The sequence below is a fragment of the Crocodylus porosus genome, unplaced genomic scaffold (assembly GCF_001723895.1).
Source record: "Crocodylus porosus isolate Cpor-Errol unplaced genomic scaffold, CroPor_comp1, whole genome shotgun sequence".
In the NCBI taxonomy this organism is placed as follows: Eukaryota; Metazoa; Chordata; order Crocodylia; family Crocodylidae; genus Crocodylus; species Crocodylus porosus.
This window is the reverse complement of record NW_017728910.1, coordinates 23,243,507-23,263,909: the sequence shown is the minus strand read 5'-3', so window position 1 is coordinate 23,263,909 and position 20,403 is coordinate 23,243,507. Positions and strand designations below refer to the sequence as shown.

Genomic DNA, 20,403 nt, shown 5'->3' with positions numbered 1-20,403 from the left:
CCCTGGATTAAGTGAAATGGCCAGAAAAGTAGTAGAAAGTTGTATTCTGTGTCAGCAATGTAATCCTAAAAGAACACGCCAACAAGTGCCACCTGGTGGGCATAGATGGGCTCATAGGCCCACACAGCACATTCAAAATTGATTTCACTGATTTACCCTCCTCGGAAAGAAAAAAACATTTGTTGGTAATTGTAGATCAACTTTTGGGATGGGTAGAGGCCTTTCCTACTGCCCAAGCCACTGCTACAGCAGTTTGCAAAGTCCTTCTTAATGAGATCATGCCAAGATTTGGCCCTCCCGAAAAAAATTGATTCTGACCAGAGAACGCATTTTACAGCAAAAATTTGCAAGGAACTTACTGAGGCGGTTGGGACAAAATGGGTTTTTCATGCCCCCTGGCACCCTCAGAGCTCAGGCCAGGTGGAGCGTATGAACGGACCTCTAAAAGCCACCCTGACTAAGCTGTGTAAAGGACTCGGGATGAAATGGACTCAGGTTCTTCCTTTGGCTTTGTATGTTGTCCAGACCACTCCGAACTCTAGGACTAGGTTGGCGCCTTTTGAAATATTTTTTGGACATGTACCCCCTTCCTTTACTTCTTTGATTTCAATACCTAGTGACACTGATCTGACTTGTGAAACAGAAGCTTATGTAAAAGCTTTGCAGCAGCATTTAGCAACATTACAATGGTACTCACCGCAGTCTCAATCTTTACCATTGTGGGAAGCTGTTCATTCTATTTCACCAGGTAACCGTTGTGAATCAAAACTTACCGAAAGACACCACTTCAACCTCAGTGGCTAGGACTGTTTGAGACCATCCTGGTAAGTCCCACTGCTATTTGAGTCAAAGAACTTCCCACTTGAGTTCATCATACCAAAGTCAAAAGGAACCTCGCTAGGAAACCTGACCTGGTAAAAAGTTCCCCAGAAACAGACGGCGTCGGACTTTGAGGGAGCCATGCGTGTTCACCCCACTGCGAACCGGGTGAACCAGAAGCAAACGACCTCCGTATCCAAGGCAAATGGACTGCTACCCCTTTGGGCGGCCTGAAACTCAAACTCAAGAAAACCTAGACTGATGCCCATTCCCCAAAGAATGGCCACGGAAAGTTGCCTAGGGAGTCAGTGGACTCATCTGTGTATTGTTTATTAGTTTACTTTTTTAGTGGTTGGAATAATTAGGAGATACGAATATAATGGCTTTATTCGCTTTGCTCATGAAAAGAAAGCCTGTATGCCAGCTCTGAACAATACCTCATGTTAAGTATGTTCCTTAGTGCCAGTAGATAGCCAAAGAGGTCTCCCCATGATTCCCATTCCCCTTAGCCTGATGAATATGACCTGGACCCCGTCTTGGAAGGACCCCACAGGTAACCATAATATAACCTGGGCTGATGCTGGAATCCAGGTTAGCAGGTACCTCACGGTGTGGAAAAGCCCTGGCGACTGGTGCTTTTTGGGGTTAGGAAAGGTGCCACTGGGGATCAGTGAGTGTAAAGCCTACTTTAATGGGACCCATTTTGGGAGCACGAGGAAACCAGGCATATCTTTGGAAGATGGTCAGAAAAAGACTAAGTCATATTAGTATAACCATCCTGGTGAGGACCATTGCCTTATTAATGAAGAAGTTTGGTATTTACATGATAATAGCGATCCCAGAAATGTAGAGACATGGACTATAAACCGCACAAAGATCCATTCTGCTACAGCTAATAATTCAGAAGGGCAGCACACAGTCTGCCTCTGTTCTAATAATTCCACCCTTCCTAGCTTTAAAAAACTCCCTGCCTGGACCAGTTAGTACACAGAGACTAACAAGTCAATAGTGTCCCATCGTGCAAATTCATCTACTAAGCCTCCCTTGTTTGGAGTATATTGAGTGTGTAGAGAGAAGGCATACCTAAGTTTGCCTGTTTTGTGGAGTGGATCTTGCTACTTAGCCTGGTTAAAGCCTCCTGTATTGTATCGAGACCACCTTCCCTCTAGACGGTTACGCAATGTGCGAGACGCAAAAAAAAGTTGACCGGTCTCGACCCCTTACTTCGAAAGCGCTTAATGATTAGACTGAAACTTGTGCCGCCCTCTTTTTTGCCTGCCGAGGGACTACATATTGCATAGGAGAAGGTGTGATGAGAATACAGGGAGTGTTAGAAATGATGACTAATACCACTGCTGAGGCCCTCATAGATCTAACTACTGAGCAAAAGCAACTAAGGCGAATAATTCTTCAAAATAGAATGGCCCTAGACATTTTGCTGGCTTCGCAAGGAAGGACATGTGCCTTAATAGGACAAGAATGTTGCGTATATATTCCTGATGTTTATTATGCCACCTGAGAAAGAGCAAAGTACCTTAAAGAGATTACAAAGAATCATAGAAGGAAGCCACCGAACTAGAACTCTTAGTAAAGTGATTTATTCAGCTGGTTGCCCGAGATAAGTGGGTGGCTACGTAATTTACTTAAAAGTACTGTTGTTATTATTTGTGAACTTTTGTTGCTTTATGTAATCATAAGGTGTGGATGCTGTGTAGACACTCGACTATATAAAAAAACCCCCGAAGTTAAAAGACCTTATCACTGGAAGGGACCTCAGAAGATCATCGGGTCTGGCCTCCTGCACCAAGCAGTAAAGACAACTGGGGGTCATGTGACCCCGGCGAGGTGACCGTCGTCTCCTCTTGAAGATGTCCAGAGTCGGTGATTGCACCTCCTTTGGAGGGAGCTTATTGCACAGTCTGGACACCCTGACTGCGAGGAAGTTTTTCCTCACGTTGAGCCTGAATTCATCTTCCAGGAGTCTGTGGCCATTACTCCTGGTTTTCCCTGTGGATGCCCTGGTGAACAGTTGCTCACCGAGCCCTTGATGTCCTCCCCTAGTGTAGCAGTAAGCTACTACCAGGTCCCCTCTCGGCCGCCTTTTCCTCAGGCTGCAGAGTCCCAGGTCCCTCAGCCTTTCCTCGCATGGCTTGCCTTTTACGACTCTGATCATACGGGTGGCTCTTCTTTGGACTTTCTCAAGCTTGTCCACGCCCTTGTTAAAGTGCGGTGCCCAGAACTGGACGCAGTGCTCCAGCTGTAGTCTCACCAGTGCTGAGTACAGCGGAAGAATCACCTCCTTGGCTTTGCTGGAGATGCATTGATTGATGCACGCTAGAGTATTATTTGCTCCGCTGGCTACAACATTGCACTGCTGGCTCATATTCAGACTGTGGTCTGTTATTACCCCAGGTCCCTTTCATTCGTGGTGCCGGTCAGTTTGGTGCTGCCGAGCCTGTAGGTGTGGTGGGGGTTGCTTGTCCCGAGGTGCAGCACTTGACATTTCTCGACACTGAACTTCATCAGGTTCCCATCCACCCAGCTTGCTAGCCTGTCTAGGTCCGCCTGTATCTGTACTGGACCTAGACACACTAGCAAGTCGGACGGATTAGAACCTGATGAAGTTCAACATTGAGAAATGTCAAGTGCTGCACCTCGGGATGAGCAACCCCCTACACACCTACAGGCTTGGCAGCACCAAACTGACTATGAATCTATGAATTTGTAAAACATTGTGCATCCCCATAGGCTGAATTTCTACTCAGTTATCTATGAGAAACTGGAAACAAGGTTTGCCCTGTCTATGGAAAACTATTGTGAATTCCATCTATTGATCCTCTGAATCCAGAGCCACACAAGCAGATGCTATTGCTCTCCTGGCTTCTGTGTTAGCATCGCTTACCCCAGATGTACTCTAGGGTAGGAACTGCTAGAGAAGGCTCCCTCTGAGTCCCCGAGGAAGGCAGATAATGTCCCATCCCCCTGGGTCAGGTGCACTGAATCTAATCTAATCTGAATCTAATCTCATCATCTGATCCAGTTGCTTAGTGGCATCAGAAGCCTTCCTTCTTTTCAAGAACTGGCTTTGCTCTGCCAGCAAAACCACATGGTTCTGCCTCTAGAGAATAGCTGTGAGTGTGGATGCACTCAGCTTTGCTAGCAGAATGTGTGGGTTGACCAGGTGTTCCCCAGATAGTTGCATTCCCAGCATCAAAGTCTGCAAGATCATGGCCAAGATTTTCATATAGGAAGGGATGCTTGGAGCTTCCCACTCCTACCTAGGTATGTGGCTCCATTACTTCTGCATCATCATCAAAGAGTGCTCCCTGGATCCCCAGTGGGTTGAGTCAGGGTTTGAATTATGGTGAGGCTCAGAGGGAGGGGGAGGCTGAGCCCCCCAATAAGAGATGAGAGCCCCTGCCCAGCAGCTGGGCAGAAATTACTGTTTAGCAGGGGGAAAAGCAGCCCCTTCCCCTCGTTGCTGCCAGGTGCTTTTTGTTGCAGCTGCCTGGAGCCCTGCCCAGGCTGCCCTGCAACTTCTCTCCACTGCTGCTGTTGCCGCCACCACTGCGCTGCCCCTGCCAAAAGTCAAAGCGTAATTCAAACCCTGAGTTGAGTTAGCACTCATGGAGCACTCGTGGAATGGAGCATTTCAGCCTTTTGGCAAACTCTACCAGATGTTGTTGTATCGGTTTCACTTGCTTCACATTTTGCAAGTTTTCTTTCCAAGTTCAAAAACTTACTGTTTTTAAATGCAAATGGGAACTCTGGAGAAGAATCAAATGTTCTGTCAACAGTCACAGCAGATCTTTCACACACACACACCTAATAGGATGCATCTCATGCTTTGGAAAACACTTTCTTAAGGATAAAAACTTTGGGTGGTGAGCATTTGCCAATTCTTGTTTTGGACTGGCCACTTCTTGTTTGGAAATTTCCATGCAGGGCTTTAAACACTTTGTAAATAAATGGCTCTTTGGTTTCCTACCTTAACAAAAGCTTTCACATCTGCCACAACGTCTTCAACATGTTCATACATTTCTCCTTCCTTGCATTGCTTTTCACTACCATGTCTGCTTTTTCTCTCCTTTTTCTAACATTTCATTGGTTTTAGCATTACGTGTTGGTGCGCTTCTTTCCTCAGTGAAGTACCATGTCTTTTGTTGCATCCTGTTCACGCTGCCTGTAGAGCTTCAGTTTGAATCTCATGGTCTCAGGACTAAACATTTTTCTTCAGTCCCACTGAGTTTCTCACCATCCTCCATGAGCGACTGGTGCCTCCTGAGACTGGGGGGCGCAGAGTTTGTGGGCAGCAGCAGCAGCGGTGAGGTGGGAGTTGTCTTCCTTGTTATGTTCCTTTCCTGGATCACCGAACCTGTTTATAGTTTTCATGATTCGTGAGGTCTCTGATGTTTGAAACATTGTCCTCAGTCCAGTAACCAACTGTCAGGCATCATTCTGCTGCCTCCATCCTACTTTTTGAGGTCCTGGCTTCCAAAACCTGGCCTTTACCAGAAAACGTCATACAGCCTCAAGACAGCAGCATGCTGTGCTGAATGCCCATTTTTACTGAATGGTCTAGTATCTTTTGTGTTCCCTGTCTCAAGGTTTTAATATAGACCCCTTTCATAACAGCATGGCTCCGTGAAGGCAACATATTCAGCAAATATTATTCACCTGTATGTAAGTAATCCTGTTCTCTTGTTCATGCTATCATATCCAGACTTGACTGTGCTTTTCCTCCTCTCCATATGTATCCTGGGAAAGTGAAGCAGCATGTCCTGGAGATCCTTTCCTTTCTTGTGTCCTTGTGACAAGGTATTTAGCTGGATTTGCAGATTTACTGGAATTTGACAGGGCTGGACCATGAGCATTTCTGCTATAGCCTTGAAATCTCAACCTCTGGGGTTCCAGCCACTCACCCCAGTATTCATGCCAACAGAGGCGGGTACGCCCTCGAGAGGAAAACAATTATTAAATACTACTTAGGGTTTGGCTTCCTGAGTAAGTTACTTCAGACTGTGTATGGTCCTGATTTTTACAAAAAATGCCTCCACGTGACACATACTATTGAATCTCTGTAAATCAGGAAATATTACCTCTATTTCAATCCAGTGTAATTAAATATTAGGACAAGAAACCTTGAACCAAACCTTGGAGAACCCCAATTTACTATATTAATCCATCAACTACTTTCCAAGCTGCTATCTTTGATAAAAAAGATTATAGAATCCAGAGGCAAATCTGAGAAAATGACAGTGATTTATTGGAAATATTAATTCAATTTTCAGAGTCAGAATTTTTTTCTGATTGAGTAGTATCCATTCAAATCAGATAATCTCCATATCTCACCTGCCAGTTCTTTGCAGGATGATATTACACAATATATGTTGCCTCTCCAGAGCAAGCTCTTATTAGGTAATAAATTATCTTCAGAATATAATGTTATTAGCTTTCATTATTCTTTCTTATTTATTGAATTTTGCCCTTGAAAAAAAAAAAGTGGGAAGGTGTGCTCCAGGCTCCAATATGCTCCCAGCTTCTGAATGAAACAAGTAACACAGTTCACAGACATATGTACCTGGTGATAACCATACCATGGTCTAAGTATCTTTTAAAATGTTGTTTAACTACAAAGTATGGTTAAAATGATTTTTACATTTTTTTTTACCTCTACAGAGGTCAGGGCAAATTTTCCTATTCTATATGCTTACACAGCAAACATATCCAAACCCCCACCATTCTGTCATGCATATCTCCCAGTTTTAGACAGTATACCAGGGCCAGTACACCATTGGTAAAATCCTGGTTGGCGTCTTAGATTTATAAAAAACTGGTTCCTTTTCAAATTCTCCCAGATGTTAAATTAAAATAATTCCTTATACTGTCATCTGCGTAATGCTATTTGATTTCCTGCTGTGATAATTTAGTAGTTTGCAAATTTGAAGCCACTGATTTAATTATTCACTTTTGATGATATCTTATTTGATCATTGCAATATAATAAATACATTCTGCATAAATAATAGGCATGCAGAATATAATACATTATGTTAGATTGCCACAGACGTGACTGATTCTGAGGTCTTGGGTAATGGCAGGTTAGAAATTTTCAAGTCACTTGTCTCAAATGCCAAATTAATATCCAGCTCCCTCACAAGTCTGTGATGTTATTTGAAAAAAGAAAAAAAAAAAGACATATTGGTAATAGCCAGTTAAGATGTCCATTTGCTCAAGAAAAACACTCCAGTCCTTATCACTTCACCATACTATACACCAGACTACACTTACTATATAATTATGTTGATTCTAGTGCCATCTTCCCTTCTTCATCCTCTTGTTAGTATCTTTTTTCTCCTTGGTAAGGTATGTCTAATTTTCTTGATAAACTCCTCAGTACAGGAGTTCTTGTGGTTGGTAGTCTTGCCTAGGTTTGGATGCAGCTAGAATAACAGTTAATATAAAAGCAGAGATGTGTGCTTTGTGCTCACCATCTTACCAATACTGGCCCCAAATGGGAATATGCAATTATTAGATTTAATGAACTGGTAGAAGGTTTCTTCCTCAATAGAGAATCAATGTCCAGACACCATACCATAAATCACATTTGTGACTGAATGAACGATTAAGAAAGAAAGGTCCTACATCAACACTGATGCGCATTGACAACATACAGATATCTCCATAAATTATATGTTTCATTTCAGCTTTTAGGACACATTGTATAGGCTGCACATGCAGGGAGTCTGTTTGCAATGTTGTCCTAATGTATTATAGGCTTGAAAACTGAATTCCCCAGTTTATATATTTCCTTCATGGACCATGGAGAAAACAGGATTACTCACATTGTCCTCAGCATACTTATAGCGACTAAACAATGACTCTGATCAAGATTCATATTTCAAGGCTGAGTTGGCCATATTCAGTGTTTAGGAAGGATTTTTTCCCTTTAGTATTCCCAAATTTGAAATAATTAGCCTTATTTTAGCTCTAATTAGTTCTTTTTCATGCCCCCTGGCTCCCACTCCTGGCTTGTGACCATCTAGCACTGAGCCCCAACTGCCCACATCTCAGTCACTCTCTGACTCAAGAAGTCCCCTATTTAGAGATTTTGTTTGTGTTTATGAAATGAATAGAAAGCAGGATTTTAAAATCTTGGGATGCAGTTCTTAAAAACTGTGTATAGCCCTAAAACATGTCCAGAATAATTTACAGCTGGTAAGACATCACGAATGACACTGGTTGCATTTCAGGGCCCAGAGAAAAGAACAGCAAAAGTGTAGGGCTTTGGCCTGAAACTGTGCAGGCAGGAATGGTTTTAAACCCACTGTAGTAGCTGAATATGAATATTGGGTAACATTTATAGTAAGAAAAGGGCCTGGACTTCTGATGAGGACAGTGCCACTTGTTGGAAAGCAAGGAATTGATTCCTTGTGAGAGTCCACAAGGTATTCAATACCTATTACAAACAATCAGTTGTAGTCATTCATTGTTTGGTCTTACTATTCAGGCTTCTCAGTTGTAGTGATTGATTGTTTCACAAATTAGAAAAGTTACTCCTACCATTATTTTAAGCATTTGGATCTGCATTCTATGAGGAGAAAGGTACTTTAGGTAATTTATTGTGTTCAGTTTTTTTCTGACTAGTTTACATGAAAAAAAAATTTTATGTTTCTTTTCTTTACATGTTTTCCAGAGAAAGGGTTTTTTTTGGCCAGCCAGAAACATCTTCAGACTGGACCATCAGGCCATCTTTCACTGTTTAGAAGCCATTAAGTATGATCACAGGAATATGTCCTATTCACAAGAACATGTTCCCACAGATCTGTGCTAACTGAGGACACCATCAAAGGCTAAAAATCATGGGCCAGGAAAACTTAAGCTTAGTGAACCAAAAGCCCAAACCACCTCAAGATACTGTTTGGGGAATTCTGTAGAAATTTCTGCAATTAAGCCCAAAACAGGTTGAAAATTTAGCAAAAGTGAAAAAGCTTGTTATCCAATTAAGAGCCAAGCCCATTCTGTCATTCAGCAGAATGTTTCAGGAACTCTGTCAGGTGGATGCTCTTTAAATGTCTTGTAGGAAATCAAATTATACTGATTTATAGGTGAATTTTACTTCACAGCCAGTTATCCCTAGAAATAAAATACTCTTGCTTCCCAAAGAGGGAGGTGGTTTTATAGTTTCCCTTCTAATACCTTTTGGACATCCAAGCTAGCTCATTGAGAGCAAGCTCAGACGTTTTTTATACTACACTTCAGTGAAGAGTATCCTAAACGGCTATTCAGTCACTTTTGCCTCCCCCTTTGCAGTGATTTCCGAAATTGGTGCGTGACTAAAATCTTTGTATCTTGCATTGCATTTTCTTCCCCTGCCTGATTTTGAAGCAAGATCATGATTTTGTGTGAGTGATGTCATAGCTTCTTACCATGGAAATGAATGCAGTGCCGCATACTTAATGGTTGTATCTACACATTCATTAATACGCAGTAATTACTGTGCATTTAGTTTAGTACTTCCTTAATGAAGTACTAAATAAATGCGCAGTAACTACAGTTAATGTGTAGTAGCACCAGTGCACCTTTTTTTTGTGATGGTTACTGCATAGTAGCCTAATAATATTGTGTAGTAGCATGCTAGCATGGTTTTTGTCCGCCACACTACTGCGCAGTGTCTTGTCTAGACACACCCACTGAGGAAGACTGAGTCTGGTGAAGGATTGGATGGAAAGGGATGATGGGCTTTGAGAGGGCAGTGCTCTCGCTGAAACATAAATGTCTTAGGTAAGAATAAACAGGGCAAGAAAAAAATGATGGGACACAGGTGACAGTCTAATAGACTGAAATGTTTAGGGTACAATCCATATTTATCACCTGCAGGTCCAGCTGACCTGATTGGACCTCAAGAGACCTCAGCACCTCTAAATATTACGCTACTTAGTAGTTAAGCAAAACTTAGGAGCCTACCTTTCAGCTGCTTACATTTGCAAGAATGGGCTCTAGGTTTAAATCTTATCCATTATTTCCTCCATTGTGAAAATCACTCTTTTAATAGTCATTTTTTGGGGAAAAAATTGTACTCAGCAAGTTTTACTTGTGGTATATAGAAGAAAAATAATTGACTACTTACTAATTTTCCAGTTGAACCCCTCAAAATTTACCCCGCCAATTTTTTTTTTTTTTTTACATGACATGGGACTATGTAGGCAACCCCAAAGGAAAGGGACTTTATTCAGTGCAGAATGAATAAATGAATACTTTAACAGTAAAAGAATATAAAAATAAAAAAAGGCATACATTTTTATCAATATTTAATTTTTCTTCCCTTCTGGAGTAACAATGAAGAATAATAGCAGATTTGCTTGTTTCTAGTTTGTATTTAAGATTTAGCTTAAACAGGAAAGATGTTATTAGATAAAATGGTGGGAAAGTTTGAGGGCCTTTTTGGTTTTGGAGGCCTTTGAGAACCAATTTAAACCAGCTTTTAATGTTCTTGGAAGGGGTTCAACAGAAACAATTCAAAACTAAAGCAGCTGTGGTTCCTAATAAAGAAGATTTTCTTATTTCTCTCTGGCTTATCTCTGTGCCCCTCAAGTACAAGGACAGTGAAGTCAGAGATGTTGTTTTTTGTAAAATGTTCTCCCTCTGGAGATGTGGTATTCATGTCCTTTATCATTTAGTTCATTCTGATGCACAGGAGCTGTTTGGTTTCACTCACATAGTTTCAATGAGAACAATCAATGCACTGGGTGACATATATCACACTGTCATAGACATGTGTAGGATCCATAGATTATTTCAGTACTAATAACTAATAGCTGCCTTTACCTATCAAGGGTTGTTGGTTGTAGCCATGTTGGTCTAAGGACATGGGCAGACAAGGCTCTTTGGGCTGATGTGATATCTTTTATTAGACCAACTAAATCGCTGAAAAAATTGTTCTTTGCAAACTTTCAAGCACAAACACCCTTTGTCAGGCATACTCTTCAGCAGACTCTCGCCTGAAGAAGGGTATATATGTGCCCAAAAGCTTGCAAATAACAATTTCCCCAACTATTTAGTTGGTCTAATGAAAGATATCGCATCTACCCAAAGAACCTTGTCTGCATATGTATGCATCAAGGACACTCTGGCAGCAAAAGAGACTTCATCTTGGAATGAGCCACCCAGATACTTTGCCTTAACCAACAATACAGATGATGCCCCTACATCAAGTGTGCACCCCTGGCTGTTGTATACCATCAAGTACTGGAAACTTTAAGAAGGATCATTAAACCATATACAGCCTATACTTGAAGAGGCCCACACTTTGAGAGAAATATTCTCCCCCTCCCCTCTGGTTTTCAGGTAATTCATGATTAGGAGCAAACACCCCATCTTGCTGATCAGTGAACAAGTGGAACATTACTCATCCAAAATAGCAAATGCAAAATCTTTCAACACATCCCAACCATCACCATAATCGACATACTCCCAACCATCAGAGCAACTGAATTCTGCAGCATTGCTTTTTATCAGACAAACTGGATGCTGTGCTTTTTTTATCTGACATATCCTGCTAAGATATGCATTTTACATCTGTTTTCTAATCTGTAACTTGCTGCCAGATAATTGCTACCAGGTCTGGATGTGGATTTCTTGCCTCTCCTTATCTAATACTCTGGCACATGATTTTCTGAGACACTTGTGCTGATCTCTCCTGCATTTGAATGACAAAGTATTGGTGCCAGGGCTTTCTTGGGCATCATTTTGATGGCTCTTCCTGGGTGTCCAGGACCAACACTTGCTGCCAGCTTCCCGTCATGCTCTAGCAGGAAGAAAAGATACAATCTAGACCACTTCAGAGTTGTTCCTGTTTCATATTTCATCTTGGGTCATCTTTTCATATAGTTTAGATGGATTTTTAGTGCTATAGAGCCATGCATCCCTTAACTCTTTATAATACTTCTCAGGCACTACAACATTGTGTTTATCCATGCCATATGCACTCTTGGCTTTAGAGTTTTCCCCTGAGATGAACCTGAAATAATAATCTGTGTAATGTGTGTATGCATGCATGTATTCATTTATATTTTGTTTTTTTAGTAAGCTCTGGTGGGTATTGGAAAGTTGGAAAGGAACCTGTACTGTGTTTGGAAAGGCTTAATCTTAGGGTGCTGCAAGTTTTTTTCCCCTGAGGTACTTTGAATTATTTGTGCTAGTTCACGCTTGTATCTTTTGGTTCTAAGGACAGAGAAGATATTGTTTGCCTAACACTGAACAGTTCTGAAGGCGGCCTGAATGCCAAGCTATAGATAAGCTGAAAAAAAGGAACTTGCTCATCATGCTTAGCTAGTTGTGTGTGACAGAGACTCTGTCCAAATCAGGTTCACTTGACTTTTCATTTGTGCATATGAACTATCAGTAGTCTTTACTGCACTTTACCTTAAGTCTGCTTTTTTATGTTTTTTTAAGAAAGTACTTTGTTGTTGTAGTGTGTGAGAGGAGCCGGAGCGAACAAGTTTTAGGATTCCTTGAATAAAGAGTTGTCTATGAATGGAGTGAACTAGACTTGATGGCCCAGGGGTTAACAGACTCCCTTGCTGTAATAAAGTTAAGACTTTTCTAGTGGAAGGACAAAGGAGGACAAAAGCTGACAGCTTGTTAATAAGTACCCTGATGTGTTGCACTGTAAACCTTATTTGGCTTTTGTTCACCCAGTTCCCAGTCCACACTAGGGCTGACAAGGGAGAGAATTCACTACAGGCTGTTTCTTTGTACCCAGTGTTTATTCAGACTATTGGCAGTAGCATCGTGTGTCAGGCTGCCTCTACACAAGCATGCACATTTGTTTTCCTGGGAACAAGCAGCAGCAGGACACGATGTGCTAGCTGCCCCTGTGGAATGCCTATGCCAGGTGCCCTCTGGTGGGTGGCAAGTGACCCCGGGGGCAGTAGGGGAGGCTGGGGCCAGCAGCCTTTCCTGGAGTCCTGGGGGCCTCCTGGGGATGCAGCAGTGGCGATTCTGCAGCTTGGAGCCTGGCTGGCACCTGGAGCATGGCTCTGGCCAGCCTGGCTCTGGTTTTGGGCTCTGTTGGTTTTTTTTTGCATGGTGCTTTTGACCCCAGGATCTCCCAGGGTCAAAAAAGCACACCATGTGATTACCTTGAAGTGTGGAGAACACCTGAATATGCAGTGTGAGGTGCCACAGATGCGTCTGCAGCACCACATACTGCACGGCCTCACTCATGTGGATGCAGCCTCAAAGTCCAGCATATAAATGGCATTTTCAGCTCTGACCTCTGCTGAACTCAGCTCTGCCCTGCCAGCCTGGCTCCACAGTTACTTCATAAAGGGAAACCATCACTGCCAATTGCATAATTACATTTCATTTTTGTGTTATATTCTCTGAATCTCCTGTAGAGTCCTTGCTAGCTCAGCCCTTTTCTATTAAACTGTGAGTTGCACTGAACTTTTTTAACATGAATAAATGGGGACGATTTTTTTATTACAGCTCAGATAATTTACCACTTTCTGTGTTTCCACATTAGATTCATTTCATAACTCCCTGAATAAATTAGATTAATTTCAAACAATGAGAGTCCATTCTAGGCAGATATATTTGGGGGTTCATATGAAGGGAGGTAAGTGATTCACCTGCACATTTTCAGCATGGTGAAGGACCCAAACTTGTTTTTTGGCAGGTAAAATATGCATTCAAATCAGGACTTGTACTTCCAGTCATCTGAATTGCAACACAGGTTCACTTGGCCTTAGTTAAGATTTCAAAACACTTTTTCAGCCTTTAAATTTAACAACTTCTACACTCCACTAATTATTCAGTAGTAGATAATCTCTGAACCTTTTCAGATTTCTCAATATCTTCCTTATAATACAGCACCCAGAAATGAACTCCATATCCCATGTACAGTGACATGACTCCTTGTTTTGTGGTGGCTCCTCTGCATATGCACCATAAAACTGGATTTTTTTTTTTATCAGTGTATTGTCCATACTATCTCATGAGGGGAAAAGGTTAATATTCTGGTAAGTTCTTTCTATTTTATTTTTAGGGAAAAATACATTTCAGACATAGTTGTAAATATAATCAAATACTATAAAAGCTACACTGTGATTAGCTGGGATGGTAAATGGTCTGCCTAGGTAGCAAGGATTTGGACTTTTGAACATTCACTATTGGATTGCTTTTTTATTCTTATTTTTGAGAAGGTGGTGTTGGTAGGGGCTTGAAGCAAGGGGTTGAACTACATGATCTCCTGAGGTCCCTTTCAACTCTAACTTACTATGATTTCCTATGATTTTAGTTAAGAATTTCTAATTTCGATATTTTTAAGGAGCATGGATACTAAAGTCCAATATTTAATGATTTATCAAGTATGGCCACCTGAAGTGTTAATCCAAGAAAGCTTGGCAAACAACCAATTGCTGTAAGTTATCTGCAGTTGTTTTAAAGTGGGTCCACTTCGAATAAAATCTCATTGGCTATTGCTAACCCTCCCTCTGGGCAGGTTCTCAGCTGTGCTTTTCCAGATGTCTCTCACCTGTCAGCATCCCAGCTCAATAGTTATGTGACACCACTAGTAAAGACAGTTAGGAAGAGTTACTACAGCAGTGTTTCCACAAGCCTGTTAGCTTATGTCCTGCTGTCGCAGGGCCAGGCACTCCCGGTCTCCTCAACTTCAGTTGCTATTGCCTATTTCCTTAGTCACCAGCTCCTGCTGGTGAGCGGAATTGGCTGCTGAAGTAAAGGGGCCGGTAGGTGGAACTGGCTGCCAGGATTCACACATGCCTATCCCCCTATTTACTTTTTCTTCACTATTTAGTATTTTGTAAACCCTTATCATGTCTCCCCTCAAGCATATCTTTTATATCTGTTACACATCTCCACAAGATAATCCATGTCTCACTTATCTCACTGCTGAAATCTTGCAAGGTGCTTACCTAGAGATAGCCTTGAAGGCCACTTGCATATACTAGCCTTTTAGATAGACAAGATCACATCACTCTTCTGCTTTACACTCTTCACTGGCTGTCAGATATGTTACTGCAAGGTGTGGTCAGGGGAGGTGGACATCTTATAATTACTAACACTGAAACAGTTCCAAGCAATTGTAGCAAAACTGAATGATTAGTCTTCTTTACTAAGTACTAAATTAGTTATGACTCCTAATAGATGCATAATTATATCACTATTACATGAATAAAAATGGCATGTCTGGTATAAAATATTTAATAAGGATCACTTTGTAGCAGTAAACAATATCACAATTGCCAACCTTAGACTACGCACTCTTTTGTCATGGACTGTGGTTTGTTATCTATCTGTAGAGCACCCAGCTCTACAACTGAACTCCTTGGCATAGCAACCTTAACACTAGTTCTTCAGTAAGTTGCAGTGAATAAGTTCCTAGAATCTGAAAAATGTATATGGATAACTTTTTACTCAATACTAAATGTGTGCTAAACAAAAATCACAATTCATTCCCCCTTTGTATTCTGTAGTCATCTCTATAGTGCCAATACCCACTTTGGTGAGTTCTGAACCAGAGTGAAGTCAATCAAACTCTTCAGTTCATCTGCTGTTGACCTACTCCCTGCATGGTCTTTGATTTATTTGCCAACAAACTAATCAACCAAAAACCCCATCACATGGCAGAAATTCACTGCAAGACAATACTTTCTTCTGAATCCCTGAGAGATGGTTCATAAAGTAGGGGAAAGCACCCCACGATTGTGCGAATGACTTAAGGGAAAATCTTTACAGTTATAAATTCACTATAAACCTGCTGGATGTCTGAAGTGTCCGGGCTAGGAACCCCTCCAAAGGAGTTCAGTGAATTAATTACCATTATCCATATAGAGGTTGATTCTTCTTCTCTCAGTCGTTAATTAAAAGTCCACAGTATCTGCACTTCTGTTTGTAAATATTTTCCTAATACGCCTGGGACTGAAAGGTGTTTAGGTACTTTCATATCTGCTCCTTGTTCCCAATTCTGTTTATGCATTTTTTTTTAAAGGTCATTTGATAAAATGCACAAACAGTCTTAGGAAAAGGGCCCAGAGCTGAGGGTTCCCTTTCTCTCAGAGAAGAAACAGAATTGGCAGAGAAAGATAGCAGCTCAGTTCACTTAACAGAAGAATCCCCTCACACAAGACATCAGCAGTCATCCTTAATGGGGTTATATATGCAATAAGTACATATGAAATAAATGGTAGGGCTGTGTGAGGCTTCGGACCGTGTTTTGGATCCAGAGAAGCTTTGGATGCTTTGGTCCCTGAAGCAGCATGTCCGGATCGAAGCGCTGGCTTTCTTAGGCTTTCCAAACCAGTTCGGAAAAGCTTCGGAGCCGTTTTAGAGATCTGGCCATAGGGTATAATGGGGAATCAACGAAATATCTATAACTTTGTTGTTTTTTGTCTGATTTGGATGAAACTTGAAGGGGGGGGGTAGCCTCTGCTGAGAGCGTGACACCTGCCAAGAGTCAAGATTAGGCAGGAGTTTGGGGGGAACTGCACCCCAAATTCTTGAAAGAAAACTCATGTCACATCTATGTGTTACAACACGGGGGTGAAAACTGCAGGAGTGGTGGCCCCTGGTGAGGCCACAAAGCCTGCCAAGTTTCAAGAAGCTAAGTGCAGGGCTTTGTGGGAAACTGTGCCTCAAGCTGCTGACAGGAAAAACTCGTGACATGGGTGAAGGCGCAGCACAGTGAAAGCTGCAGGCCTGCTAGCCCCTGCTGCAGCCACGAAGCCTGCCAGCTGTCAAGGAGATAGGTGCAGGGGGGTTCTGGGGCCTTGCACCTCTAGCTGATAGGCAAAACTCGTGACATGGGTGCTTGTGCAACTGTCAGTCTTGGGGCAGGGGAGAGGGGAGGATGGGGGGATGACACACACTGCTGCAGGCCTGGCTGCTAAGCTACTGTGTTACCAGTTGCCAATCAATCAGGCTTCACTCAGGGACCAGCTCAATACACAGTTGCTACCTAGTGTAACCAGTTAATTAGCAACAATTAACACCTACAAAACCACAGACTAAGGAGAGGAAATAATCAATATAGTCAACTGCCCCAAGACAGAGACAGTCAGGTGCACAAGCACCCATGTCACAAGTTTTGCCTGTCAGCAGCTAGAGGTGCAGGGCCCCAGAACCCCCACTGCACCTATCTCCTCAACAGCTGGCAGGCATCGTGGCCTCAGCAGGGGCTACCATCCCTGCAGCTTTCACCCTGCTCCACCTTCACACACAGTGTCACCCAAGTCATGAGTTTTGCCTGTCAGCAGCTTGAGGTGCAGTTTCTCCCAAACCCCTGCACTGATCTTCTTGACACTAGGCAGGCTTTGTGGCCTCAGCAGAGACTACCACCCCTGCAAGTTTCATCCAAATCAGACAACAAGCAACAAAGTTATAGATATTTCATTGGTTCCCCATTATACCCTATGGCCGGATCTCCGAGGCGGCTCCAAAGCTTTGGAGCTGCTTCGGCCAGGGTCAAAGCAGGAACCCAGTCTGGAGCTCTGGATTGGATCCCTGGCATCCAAAAGCGGCTAGGTCGAATAGCTGCCTACTCACACAGGCCTAATAAATGGTCCTAATCCTTACAGTTTGAATCATTCATAATCTACCTTGAGGGAGGCATAGTCATCAGGTGGTAGATAGCTTGGCATTTATTTTTATAAGATTCTCTTGTAGTCTAGATTATATTTTATGCTTCAGGACAATCAAGTTCAAGAATATCTTTGCAATATAAATCATATACTCCTTTGGGAGTGGCATGGTAAAAAAAAAAGTGGTGCAAGTGGGAAAAGACAAGGAAAGAAACACAAAGGCAAGGGTAATACATTTTTGTAAAAGGTAGAGTGTAAAATGGGATGAAACTATGTCAAGATACAGGGTATGTAGAATTCTGTAGGGCCTCAAATCGTATCTGGTATACTGTTTGAGATGATGATTTTTTTATAATTGCAATTGCAAACTCTGCAATACTATTAAAACTCACTTCCCATGCTGACTTCCTGCCCACTACAGGGAGCCTAGAGCTTCTAAGTTAACTTGGGGTGGGTACAGTAAGAGGCAAAGGGCAGGGCAAAGCTCTTGTGCACAGCAGGAGTCAGATATGTGATAGGTCATAGTGCATCTCTCCTTTGAATCAATGCAAGGAAAACAAATATTTAAGTTTTTCCATCAGTGTTATCATGCACATACTTGTTAGTATTCCACACTAGGTGCCCTTGCCTTCTCTGCCCTTTTGGCCAACAGTGCCCAGGTGCGTGTAACAACTTCCTCTTGGCCAATGTATTGGGAAAGAGTGAGGGACCTACAGTGCAAATATCAAAATCTGTTAGCTCTTTGGCTACCTAACTAAGGCTCTATGGATGGAAGCTATAACAACTTCTTTTTCCATGGATTTTATGCAGAAGTGACATACACATCAGTAGTTTATGTGTGAGCCTGAGTAGTCATGCACCTGTCTCATGTATAACTAGGCATCCAACTGTTCACTAGTTCTGACTTTGAGATCAACTTCCTCATGCCTGCACTGCACTGTCCTTCTTTTAGTCAAATGACTATAGTTGTCCTCATCTTTACTGTAGTCATTACAGCCATCATCATAATTTCTTTTCCTTGGGTTGTCTTTCAGTGCTGCATCAGGAGTCACCATCATCATCTTTTTCTGGCCCTAAGCTTTAAAGAAATGAGGATGAAAATCTCCCAAAGTCCCTCCTGGGAGAGGAATCCTCTTGCCTGGAATGAATGGAATTGAAAAAATGCAGGGACAGGAGGGGGTGGGAAGCAAGCGGCTTGAAGGGCCACACAGTGGGTGAAGATGGAAAGAATAAGGGGTTATATAGATGCAGAATGGGAAGAGGTAGGATTCTAGCATGAGGTGTGGAAAACAGGTTGAGCTGGAGGGAGGGAAAGCAGGAAGGAAATAGGGTATTGATTGGCAAAAAAGGGAAGAAAAAGACAGGCAGACTGTGGACAGAGAAGCTAGAGGGGCTTTAAGCAGCAGACATGCTCTCCTTCAGAACACTGAATTGAGCCCAGGATCCCCAAGATTTTATCTTCCTCTGTTGTCAGCTATGAAGCCCAGTAGCAAAATTAGTGCCTCATGCCACTTAAAGACCTGATCTACACAGAAAATAGTAGACTGCTGCTGCTACTGGTTAGTACATTAGCTCAGAAAATCCCAAGTGTCTTGGTGACACAATGTGGGATTCAAATATGGTTCCCCTTAACAGAAAATTCTTTTTCCCCCCAGTTTTTTAATCAAGACATTTTTAAATGAGGTGGAAATGCCAGATTAAGTTTGGCCTGACATTGGAGTTATGGGGCTGTGTAGACAAAACGGGAACCCTAAATTGAAGCGGTGGGTTTTTTAAAACATGGCCATGATGTTCACATTAGACTCCTATTGGCCACCTCCAGGAATGCTCTTGTTTTGTGGTGGGATGATCTAACCCCTGGTTTATTTCTAGACAATGCACTGCACTAGAGTGAGCCTTAGTGCAGAGGCTAACTCACCAGAGTGGGAGTAAAGAATTGCAAGAGTTGCTTTTTGCCAATAATGAACAATTAAAAATAAGGAAAACAGGATTTTCCCTAAAGCTATCTCCTTCTCATTCACTGTCATACTTTAGCCTAAGTCCTTCCCCTAGATCTACTCTCCCCACTCTTCTCCTACAGATTTAAAGACACAATGTACCTTTCCTAATAGGTATCATAATTTACAGGTTACCTAGTCCAAATCAGCCATAAACAAAGGCCAATTCCAGTTTCTTTCTTTATGTTTTTTATTTGTGACCGAGCGACAAGAACTTCATCACAATGTCCTGCCATGTAAGATGAAAGTATAACTGTGAATGAGCATTCCCACAACCAAGTAGCTTGAAAGAGTTTCTGTTGATGGGACACATTGACACCAGCATCAGAAAAAACACCAAGATTAAAACTTCACAAAGGAAATTTACAGCACCAAACTAGATGTCTAGTGTGCCAGCCTGCCATCTGTGATGTACTGCAGACTAGCGAGGAATTGCACAAACTCTGTATGGATGGGGCTGCAATGTGCTTGTGAAAACAGGCTCTATATTGACTTGCTTCACTCCCTCTGCCAGCCTGAGTGTGAATGCCCGCAGCAGGTTGGAGAAGAAAATGAAGAGCTCAGTTCTTGCCAGGTGCTCTCCTAAACACACACGGTGTCCTGCCGGGAGAGGAAGGACAGTAAATTTTCAAGTGTTTTATATTCCCACAGATCATGTTCGTACACCAGAAAACAGGAACTTTTTGTTGATATAGCATCTTTTCTTTGGGGCCAGCGCAGCAATTAATATAGAACTGAACCTTCTTGTAATACTGCCTTTGAAATATTCTACCCACAGTTCAAGGAAACTAGGTGGTCCTTTGGCTTCAAATTCCAGTTCTCTCAATACCCAATAAAATACTTAAAAGAATTCTTTCAAGTCCTTGTCCTCCTTGAATTCTCCTCCTGTGGAAAATGCTGAGGCCACAGCTCAGATACATGAAGTGTCTGCATGGCCATTTGTAAATGCTTTTGAAATATATGATAGTTTCATAGTTTCTAGGG

At 42.2% G+C, this 20,403-nt stretch overlaps 1 protein-coding gene across 3 annotated transcripts in view; it reads right to left on the bottom strand.

The window, feature by feature from the left end:
- Positions 1-19,203: 19,203 nt before the first annotated feature.
- LOC109308512 (cytochrome P450 2J6-like) overlaps positions 19,204-20,403 on the bottom strand; it is a 25,053-nt gene continuing 23,853 nt past the window's right edge. For 2 of the 3 annotated variants that reach the window (XM_019532852.1, XM_019532853.1), the window contains one exon: positions 19,204-20,019. In XM_019532852.1, coding sequence (XP_019388397.1) covers positions 19,841-20,019 — 179 coding nt within the window. In that variant the 3' untranslated portion in view covers positions 19,204-19,840. The remainder of the gene's footprint in view (positions 20,020-20,403) is intronic. The other variant, XM_019532854.1, reaches the window with a different exon arrangement.